This window comes from Malus domestica, chromosome 01, assembly GCF_042453785.1.
Source record: "Malus domestica chromosome 01, GDT2T_hap1".
Lineage (NCBI taxonomy): Eukaryota > Viridiplantae > Streptophyta > Magnoliopsida > Rosales > Rosaceae > Malus > Malus domestica.
The window spans coordinates 4,088,948-4,100,293 of record NC_091661.1 but is presented as its reverse complement, the minus strand read 5'-3'; the positions used below and the strand labels follow the sequence as shown (position 1 = coordinate 4,100,293).

General features: G+C 37.4%; 1 protein-coding gene across 4 annotated transcripts; it reads right to left on the bottom strand.

Moving 5' to 3' along the window:
- Positions 1 to 448: 448 nt before the first annotated feature.
- Positions 449 to 11,090, bottom strand: LOC103401786 (histone deacetylase 14, chloroplastic). Of its 4 annotated transcripts, none has more exons than XM_008340503.4 (9): positions 10,919 to 11,090; positions 9,500 to 9,753; positions 8,826 to 8,900; positions 5,524 to 5,625; positions 3,413 to 3,484; positions 3,214 to 3,270; positions 2,486 to 2,737; positions 1,100 to 1,281; positions 449 to 963 (listed from the first exon to the last, which is right to left on the bottom strand). In XM_008340503.4, exons 1-9 carry the CDS (start codon positions 10,956 to 10,958, stop codon positions 663 to 665), a joined length of 1,335 nt encoding a protein of 444 aa, XP_008338725.1. In that variant the 5' UTR covers positions 10,959 to 11,090; the 3' UTR covers positions 449 to 662. The 4 variants fall into 4 exon arrangements, with proteins under 4 accessions (XP_008338725.1, XP_017178842.1, XP_070678522.1 ...); XM_017323353.3 differs by having other exon boundaries at positions 10,916 to 10,988; XM_070822421.1 differs by lacking the exon at positions 2,486 to 2,737.
- Between the last annotated feature and the right edge of the window lie 256 nt (positions 11,091 to 11,346).

The following is an 11,346-nucleotide window of genomic DNA, read 5'->3' as shown; positions in this document are numbered from 1 at the left end:
TAACAACGAGTTTAAAACCAATTTACTTCCCGTCTTTAGTGTAAATATATAGTTGTATATAAAATAAAATAAAATAATTTTATTTTTAATAAATGATATTATTTACACTAAGAGGGTGGCGGAGTGGGCTAAGTCTTATGATAAGCTAGCAATAATGTAGTCCAAATTCGCATTTCGTGAAAATTGAAACTTCTCACTTACAAGTGAAGAAGAATACCATTAGACCGTAATATTAAGTGGCATAAAAATATTAGAATTAGCAACTAAATAATTATGTAATAAAACATTGGTGCATGTTTAATACCTTGAGTGGAGAATTTTTTTCTAATTGCGAGACATGTAAAACGTGTACTGTATGTTTCATCTTTAACCTGTTAGTGATATGAAATTGTGTACCTGCCACAATAGTTCCATGATAATTCAGTTATTTTTCCCGAATGACGAGAAGTTTGCGTTGTTAGAATAATTTCGATTAATATGAGATTGTACGTATCACCTCTATTCGATTCAATAGGCGGTCGGTACAACAATGTAGTCTACAGCTCCATTACAAACAAAAGGTATTGGATTAAGTGGGATATTGCTGTTGTAGCGTGGCCCCTACACATAATTGACCGACAATTTCACATGAAACCAGGTAAAAAAAATATATGATATTTTCTTCACAAGGAATGTATTTGTTTCACCCTCTGAATTGCCTGCCTAACCCTGGTTGATGGCTCTTCATGCAAGAAGGCGGGGTTGTCAAACTCGGACGCCAAACTCGGTTCTCCAAGAAAGGCTCGGAATGAATCAGCCACTGAATATGAAAGCGACTCGAGGTTGTACCCTCCTTCCAAGAAAAACACGCATCGACCCCCACATACATCTTTTGCAAGTTGTTGAATATTGGATGCCAGCATGTAGTATGTTCCCGTCGTGAACTGCAGACTAGCTAGTGGATCCAATACATGAGCATCGTACCTAAAACAATTCCAGATACGATATGCATATAATGAGATGTCCATTCTAGAGTTTTTTAGAGTAATAAAAATGAATTCAATTGTGAAATCAATTGAGGCTTTGCGCATAACGTGATTTTCCCGGAACGTACACTCACCCGGCAGAGACAAGAATGATATCTGGCTTAAACCTCTGAGCACATGGTACAATTATTTCATCAAAGATAGCTCTCATGGCAGCATCACCTGAGCCTCCAGGTAGAGGAAGATTTAGTGTTGTTCCTTCCCCATCGCCATGACCTACCTCGTCAAACTTACCAGTTCCAGGGTAGCTTCCATCCTGAATCAACAAATAAACAAAGGAATAAATCTGTATTTCTCCAATGAACATCTAAAATTCACATTAATTCCAAGTGGCAATAAATAAATTCAAGGAAACAGATCTAATATTAGAACACCAAATAACGGTTGGCTCACATCCTAAGTTTCTAACAGCTTAAACTTTTCAGAGTAATGGTAAACCAGCAAACTCTACATGGTATCGGAGCAGGAGACCATTAGTTCAAATTCCTGCACTAGAAAAACCTCCTAATATAAGTTGAACTTCACATGTTAGAGGCTACTTGTGAAGAAGGACCAAGTGTGAGTGTTGATGTAAACAATTTCTGGCTGCAACCTAACAGCTATTACTTGGTCTTCCAATATTAACAATTTCAGATTTTTTTTTTTCTACTAAGAAACCATTGGGTACACAGTGGCTTCTTGTAAGAAAGTTTTTGTTTCTTCTCCCTCATTCTAACTTCCATAGCATTTAATCTGTAATGAAGTTGCTGCTGCAATATGGTCTTTGGTTCTGGTTCTGTCATTATTGCCACTGGTCATTCTTTTTATGCTTATGTTGTCGTTCTGCGTGGTATGCCTGAGTACCTTATTTTCTTTTTTGGCGAATAAAGATTCTGATTCAATACAAGAAAACAACTTCAAGCCGCATCATGCGGTCTCAGGGTAACTACTCCTTAATTCGCAAAACATATGTATGAGATTGGCACCAAACAAATTGACATTTAATTCTCTGAGCTCGCCCTGCACTTCAGCAAGCACCTTTTTGAGATTAGATACCCGATTCTCCATGATTTTCCTCGAGCCAATTGAGTCATACACGAGGAAGGATTAAGCTGGGTTGAATGCACTGGCTCGATACCAATGATAGAACCCTAACCTCACGTCTTACTCAATGTATAGCAAAGCAATGTACTACTAGAACAACCAATCTTTTCAACAACTTCTTCCTTACAATTCTTCTTTATATAGCACTAAGCTTCCGTGGCCGTCAAGCTAACCGCCAACAACCCTAACTACTTACTATATTTCCCGCCCATTATTAGTTATAACAACTAACTAATTGAGCTGAGTCACTAGCCCAGTCAGCAACCTATCAAGATGAGCATAACAAGTTTGACCCAAAAAAGAGATGAACATAACAAGAATACATGACTAGATATGAAGACAAAAATGCATCAAAGTAGTACAAACCGAATCCTTACTTGGTGAGTTGACAGGAAAAAAATATCTGGATCCTCATAGAAAGCATCGTTTGTCCCATTCCCATGATGGACATCAAAATCGATGATAAAGACACGCTTTAAGCCATGCACGCGCTGAGCATAACGAGCTGCAATTGCAATATTTCCAAAAACACAAAACCCCATTGGACCCTTTGGAATAGCATGGTGTCCGGGAGGTCTTATCAAAGCAAAACCTATAGGTGGACTCTTGCTGATCTTTGATTGTGCGACCTGAGATATGAAATAGGATGTAGTGTAAGATGGTACTTGTCACATCCCGGCCCGGGCCCCCACCACATCCCGGGCTCAACTCCACAGTAGTACGATTTTGTCCGTTTTGGGCCCCGGCCATGCCCTTACGGTTTTGTTTCTGGGAACTCACGCGAGCAGAACTTCCCAGTGGGTCATCCATCCTGGGTCATCCATCCTGGGAATGCTCTAGCCCCTTTCTCGCTTAACTTCGGAGTTACTACGGAACCCAAAGCCAGTGAGCTCCCAAAAGGCTTTGTGCTAGGTAGAGATGAGAATATACATATAAGGCTTACATGATCGACTCCCCTGGGCGATGTGGGATCTTATACTAATAAAAACCTTTATTTTCTCTCAAAGAAGGGGAGAATCAATTGAATATAAATGCAAATGTATTGCCTATACACTTCAGCACACATACTTAACATATATTACCAAGACACTGATTGAGGAATCACCACTGAATCGATTAAGGAAATTCCTGCTCCAGCTGCAACAAGGGACTCCTGGAACGTCTACATTATTAACAGGACAGTTGGATAAGCAAAATGGTAAACAGATGGGTTGCTTGGTATTCAACCGATAAATACAGTTCGTTAAATTTCCACGAGCTTGGAGAGAAATGAAAACTATTGAAATGTCCAACGCAACACTTACATCAACAGTTGCATATGTTGGTCCAGAACCTTCAATAAAAATAATTCCCTGTTGTGAGGCTTCATCCATAGCCTGTAAGTTGGCAGAAGGAAGAGGTCAAGTTCGGGTTAGAGAAAGAGAACAATAAGATGACAAATAAAAAAGGGGTACCATCAGAGTTGTCCATTCTAAGAAAATCCTCAACAACTAAGGCCCCTAGTCAATGTTAAAAAGGCAAAGGCAAAGCCAAAGCCAAAGCCAAGGCGTTTATGGATAGCCACGAGGCATGAGGCGATAGCCTCACAGTACCTAAAATATATATATATATAATATAATACTTTGTAAAACAATCAAGTAAGCATGCCAAGCAATCAAATATTTGACTATTATTATTATTATTATTATTATTATTCTATTTCACATCATAAAGTAACAATAAACTAATAAAAACTAAGTTAGAAACATAAAATTAGCATGACTTTTATAAAAACCCTGCCCAAAACGACGAATAAAATATCAAACGCCCAGGTGGCGCCTCGACGACGCCTCAAGCACCTAGGCGCGCCTCCAAATGCCTAGGCTAGTCTATAGCCCACTCCCACTTGGTAGATGCTGTTTTCTTGATAGCCCCACAATGCTAATTTTTTAATACATTGCACCTAGTAGACAAAAGGTCTTTGTATCCCTCCATAATATTACGATGGAAAAAGCCCTATATTATTAACAAGTGAGCGCAGCCCTGTTTTTTTATTTTTTTTTAACCAATCAAGTTTCTCGCTTGTTAGTCTTGCCCCTACCTGTATTTATGGGATATTTGATGAAGCACAGGTTTGGAACCCTATACAAGGGCTTTTGTCCAATCTCTACAGGTGGGGACATCAGCAAACAAAACAAAATAAGTTCCAGTGCCAATAGATTTCCAGTACTGTCAATGTGGTATATTCACTTATAGAAAAGAAAGAGAAAATACCATATGCAAGGAAAGGTTGAGATAAGCAAAGACCTAAAATAAGGGATGCAATCCAGCCTCCACAAAATTTTCTAGTACAACTGAATAAGGAGTCTCTTTTGCAATGTAAGGCTTGCATGATTTTAGCAATACTAAGTTCTATACACTAACTTAGAAGCAATGTTTTAAAAGGCTCGCCTCAGGACGCGTCTAGGCGCCCTGTGAGGCTGGGCTTGAGGGTTGCCGCCTCTGTTTAGAGGGAGTGGGCGGAAGGCACCGGAAGGAATGCCTCAGGGGATTTTTTTTTTATTTTATTTTTTTTTTATTTTTTTAAAACTCCCAAACCCAAATTTTGGGTAGGGTTTTAACTATACCTCATACCTCTTCCTTGCACCATCATCTCTCTGCCTTGTTTTCTGGTTTTTATTTTTTATATAATGGATGTGTGTGCCATTTGCGTGCATTGTTATATGTGTGCTCATTGTGTTTTTCATCCTCTATTATATATATATATATATAAAATATATATATATATATATATGTATATATATATAATATATATGTATATATATGCGTGTATATGTATTTCTAATATATGTGTGTGCTCAGGGTAATTATTGATTAATAATCTTTTTTAATATAATATGTGTACGCTCAGTGTATATATTAAAAAATTTAGGTCCTGTGAGGCTTCTCCTCACATCTAGGCTGGGCTATCCCTTGGACGTCTTGCCCACGCCTCACGCTTTTAATACATTGCTTAGAAGAATATAAGTTTTTACTGCTCCTCGATCATCTGAATGCATTCACTCAACACGCAAGCATGGTATTTAACAAAAAGAATGTCAAGTACAGCGCACTTCAACTTCAAGGACAAAACGAGCAATTACATAATAGAACAAGAAACATCTCCGTCAATTGCAAAATGTCAAGGAGCATGTTGGTGAATTAAATTCTTAAAATTTCAAGATGAAAGATGAAATTAATCTTTGCATTAACACCGTCCCCCTCCTCAAAGAAACACTAGCAACAGTAAACAAAAAAATTCTATCCATAATTCGGTCAGATTTCAGGCACATAATACAATCCAAGAGAGGGACAAATAAGGTGGGGTGGTGAAAAGGAGGGGGTAAAAAAATAGTGTATTAGAAAAATAAAACTGCAATGGGTAATTTAAAGATACCTTCTCCAGGCCTGATACATAAGCTCTTGTATGAACACTTGCTATGTCATCCAATGATGCTGACTTGAAAGTTTCAAGTTCAATAACATTTGAGCCACGAAACTGAGGTATGAAACAATATAGGATTTAAAAAGATCGGAATTTCAAATGCTTTATTTTTAATTAAGAAAATAGAACTTGAATCATAGGCATAAGGAACTCATTCATAGAGATACGCACATGGCCTAAGCCAATTCCTTCTTTATCTATCCATTGTGATAGTCAAGCAACTCTATCAGGAACTTAATTCCAAATCTACAATAAAAGTCAAGCAATATTGAATTGGCAAATAGCTATGTGAGGCAAATGATTATTGGTGGGTATTATTACCAAATGATATCATGAGTCATGTCAAAAAGTAGTAGATATGTTAACCAAAGGACTTGCAAGGGATTTGGTGTTGGAAATCAAAGGGGATAAGACTATAGCCATTTCCAATGATCACCAATGGTGGCACTTATCAGTTGAAACATCAATCAAATCCAGAGTAAAGCACATCATATGTACTGATTGGAAGAAGTATAAAAGGTTAATATTATCTCCATCCTAAGGTAAAAGTTCTTGGTACCTATAATGAACCGAGGAGGCTGAGTTATGGCTGTTAATAGGCATGTTTATAGGGGTAGTTCATGCCACCTATATGAGTTTAGGGAAGTAATGCCACTCCCAATCATCTGGGCTTGTCTTCTTTTCGGCATGAAGAAAATATGATATAGACGCAAGGCCCATGAACTGTCGGCTAATTGAACACCCATAAAAGAAAACGCTAGTCTGTGACTATGTTTAATTAGTTATCTAGGGCCACAAGATCAACGCATAGCTATTTCTCCAAGTTTTCGACTCAAACCCTGGTTTATTAGTTTAAGGTATACAGTCTCTGTTTTGAGCTTAGGCATTAGAGGTAATCTCTATTGTACTTTTTACACATTTTTTTATTCTAGTCTGAGCAGGGCTCATTTCATTAGTAAAGAAAACTATCGACCAAGGCTTAGGGTTTAAGGTCTAGCTTGTGAGCAGACTGATTGACGTTGACAAATAAACAAGCAACTGCTCGAGTGGCTGCTTAATCAGCTCAAGTGCATTGACGTCTGCACTTCTGAACCTTATAGGAAATCCAATTACAATGATAAGGAGATGGCCACTGATAGGAACATATTTATGCGACTTAGTTAGCTTGTTCTTATGCAATTATGTTGTTATTTCATAGTTAATTTAGTATTTCAAGCCATTTTCGTGTGTTTGTAGGTCCAAAGGGTTAAAGTGGCAAAGAAGTGCATTTTGGAGTCTTTTGGAGCAGATTTGGGCAAGGAATGGATAGCTTATGCTTGGAGCAAGGTGGATGGACGAAATTGAAGATCAAAGGAGGCTAGGAATGAATAATGAGATGAAAGAAATGAAGAAATGAAAATGAAGAACAATGAGTTCAAAATTGGAAGCCAAAGTTTCTAAAGTTGGAAGTTTCTATTCTTGGAGATTTCCATTTGTGAAGGTTTCCATCTTTGGCTCTACACTTTCCTAATCCTAATTTACCTATGTTCCAGCTGCAAGGAGGCTTCCTAAATATTTTAGGACACTAAATAAATGCTTCTAGAAGACCTAGACCTATCCCTAATCTTTGCCGCACCCACCTTCCTATTTTCCTACTTTACCTTCCTTGTTTCCCTTTCTTGTTTTCCTAGTTCCTGCAATTAAACACATTCCTGTTTTTGTCCAATGCCTTGCCGTGCAAGGGGATTGTTTTCTTCCCTATTTTGTGTCCCAAATCTCCTTTCCCTTTCTCCCTTATCCTATGCCGCACCTTATATCCTTTCTTGCCTATTTTCTGACCCGAAACACATTCCTAAAATTTGTCCTACAAATTCTGCCGAATTTCCCTTTCCTATTCTCTTTAATTCCTGCACCTTTCTTGCCTATTTTCCATTGATTTTTGACTTTTAATTATAGGACAAGATAGCTAAGTTATTTCTTTCCCTAAAACACATCAAAACCGTGCCTTACCCTCTCCTATATATATATGTTATTGCCGCACCATTCTAAAAAAATGACTCCACCCTTCACCATAACCAACCTATATCCATCCACCACCACAAATCACCACAAAAACCTTCACCCATCCCTTGTGCCGCAGCAAAGAAGAAGGAAGGAGACCCTTGGACGTTCTTGCCATTCAAGTTGGATTGCTGGAGCGTTTTGAGGTGTTTTCATTCTTTGTTTTCAATGTCTAAATTTATGTATCTTTGTTTTGCATTTATGAGGAACTAAGCCCTTCTTGGCTAGGGGGCTATTCAATACCATGATTATACTTGCATTATGAATTGATTACCTTCAGTTGTTATTTCATAAGTTGTGAATTCAATTTGCTTAACCGTTTGATTGATAACTTATTCTTGTATGTTTATTAAGAGTGCACACTTAGTTTTCATGCAAGGATTTAAAGCTAAAATATAAGGGAGTTTCACCTAATAGTTACAAACTTATATTTGCAAGTAGTGGAGGTCGCTTATAAACGATCACGTTAAGTGAATTCTTGGCAAAAGTTTCATGCTTTTCATAGTTACAATTGTCTTGTCAATGCTTATAGTTTTCATGAAACTTAATGATCTTTGATTGTACCTTTATTGTGCTTTTCACATAAGGGACTTTTAGAGAATGTTTTGAGTTGTTGTATGTGCATTCCCATCCAATTCAATAACTTAAGGAAAACTTGAAGGTTAAAAAAGTGCTGTCACAGTTAACCTAGGGCATTGAGGTTCATGGTTTATTGAAAGAAGCAATTGGAAATCAAATTTGAATGTAAGTGTGTCATGTGTGGAGAAGAACCCCCTAGTTAACCCATCACCCATCAATTCACCTAAATTTGTCTAAGAATCTGTTTAAATTGTTTTTGTTTTGCTTTACTTATTTTCGTCCAAAACCAACCCCCACTTTACTTTATTGAGTCATATTAATTAGAACTTGTTTATTTTTGTGTTTCTAAGTCAGTTTAGAGTAGATTAGCAATCCCTCCTAATCCCCGGTGCAGAACGATCCCTACTTATCCATACTACAATTGTCAACAAGAGGGTTTAATTTGTGTGTTAAGTTAATTTTTGCATCAGCCACCAAGCATTCGTACCATAGTTTATCAAACTTTCTTATAGAGAACTGTAAGATATTCCGTGATTCGGCTTGTCAAACTAATGTTGATAAATAAACAGTCAATTATTCAAGTCACAGTGAAAAATGGCACAAAAATGACATAAAAATAGTGTATAGCGACTCACCTTAGGCGAGAGCTCCAACTTTTCAAGAGCATTCACTATTGCAGGAACTCTAAAATGAGATTCTGGATGAGCCTCCTGTTACGGTAATAAATTCAAAAAACAATTGGAGTTGTCGAGGAATATACAGTGACATGAAAGAAAGATACGAGCATAGAAACGTTACAACCATCAATGAAAGAGAAAAATATCAAGGAAAACTTTTTTATAATTTGGAGAGCTAATCAACCAACGGACTAATGGTTGGGATGGGAACAAAAAAATTCTGGTTAGAGAATCTACTTCCGCTAAACAGTTAAAAGCATCCAAATGTGGAAATACTAATGCAACACGAGACTAGTAGAAGTCTAGGGTCTCCATACAGTTTATCACCAACTAACATCATTCTAATGCGAATCTGTAGGGAAAAAAAGGGCATCCTCTTTAGAAGTTCTCTATATATGTAGGTAGGTATTAATGCATGTATCTCTGTATAGACTTATAAATGTACGAAACATGCTGCCATGTGCAACTAAACTAAAGGTTTTAGATTGAGTTGAACTCCATCTACAAGCGTTGTTGTGTGCCGCAAAATATAACTTGGAAGGAACATAATGCAATGCTAGCAAGTGTAAGAAAAACAAGAAGAGTTCTAAAGAAATGAACTAAAACAGCAAAACTGACCAGCTGAGTGGTACCTTATTATGGCCCATGGCAGGAGCTACAGCATAAATCACACGTGCATCACTTAATTTCTTATTAACAGGTATAAAGGGATCCTCCCCTGTACCATTCGAACAAGAAATAGGAGTTTCTGCTTTTTCAGAGAAACATCTCCTTCGTCGCCAACTCTTATTCAAAATTCTGTCTCTCACAAATTTTGCATCCAAGTCAAATCTACTATGGCTCTTCCACTTGCACAAATGCTTTCGTACCAAAAACAACGCATTCCCTAAGACAGTAGCAATCACAACTATCAGACTAAATACCACAGTACACATTTCGTGTAAGACAGCACAAGAGTGGCTTTCCCATTATTTAGAAGAATAATATATAATATACAAGGAAATGTAGGGGCCTATTGGTCGAACAGATACAAGCTCCTATTTAGCTTGTTATAAACTAGCTGGCCAGGCTCAAGCTCAAGTCTTGCACAAACTGTTTCATAAGCCCAACCGAACCATGATACACAATTCGATTGCCAGTTCAAAGCACAATCTGGACTAAATTTCACTCCATTCCAATGTAACACACAATATCAGTTCAAATTTATAAAACTTAATGAGATCTAGCAGTCCTGTGATTAACTATCATGTCCTGCACGTATCTCTTAACTACGACAGAGTGTAAAACGGTACAAAAGAGTTTCTGAAGCCTTCTTCCCATAAGAAAAATTATACCATTTACCTCATTTGACATTACAAAAGCATGCCACGGTTTGATTTATGTTAAATCCCCTAATTATCTCCATCGTCACCAGTCACCCTCTATCGGGCCTTGTTTACATAGTTGATTATTATTCGTAGCATGGGTAATTCCATTGGTTATTATTTCTCGTCATTTCCTATCATGCATCTTCTAGTTTCATGTATCTTGTATAAATATTAAGCTTTGCCCATGTGAATAAACACTAAATTTCGATGAACTATTCTCGATTATAACTTAGCATCCGTAGAATTAACAATATAATCAATGTTCCAACACAAAAAATTGTTCTGTTCCCCATTTGGAACTCGACTTAAGAATTAATAATTCCACAAATATAACTTGACCGTAGAAACACATGTAGTCAAGCTTTTCATTTGGTGTGGGAATTACAGACTAAACTAATGAAAAAATTAATACAACAACCCAATTTCGTTGCTACTCATTACAGAGAAATACACATCAATGCAACCAAACCAAAAATTAAGCAGCGTTAACCGTCACTGATGACATCAATTAATTCAACAGAGATTATCAGAAACCGACAGGAAAATGGTTACAAATTCAAAGAATTTAGAGTTATCTGAGCAGAGAAGCTATAGATTATGTTGCTTCCCGACTCTGTGTGTCTGTGTGTGTGTGTGGGCGCCTATGAGAGAGAGAGGCGAGGGAGAGAGAGAGAGGAGTACCACCAGTGGGTGATGACGAAATTGGGAATGAAAGGAGTTCCATTGCGATTAGCAATTGCCAAAAAAATCCGTATACTTAGAAATTATAAACATACTAAAACTCAACACAAAAGTTACTGTTCATTAACAGTGTACTTCCCTTTTTGCCCCGGCTTTTTTGTTGTTATTTCAACTTTGCTACTTTTGCTTTGCTGTCAAACGGAGAGCAGAATCGTTCTAGGCATTTCTTTGCCTTTCCTCTTTCCTCTCTCGCATACCTCGGGTTCCATCGTCTGCCGTTCTGATTTCTGTTTTCATCTTTCTTCGTTGGTTTTGTTGTTCAAAATCTTGAGCCCTTTGCTTTGCTGTTCTTCGATTATTGTTATTTTATGCTTCTTTTGGGTTGGGTTCGAAATATTTTTCCGCTCATTCGATCGGTCTTTTAGAAGAAG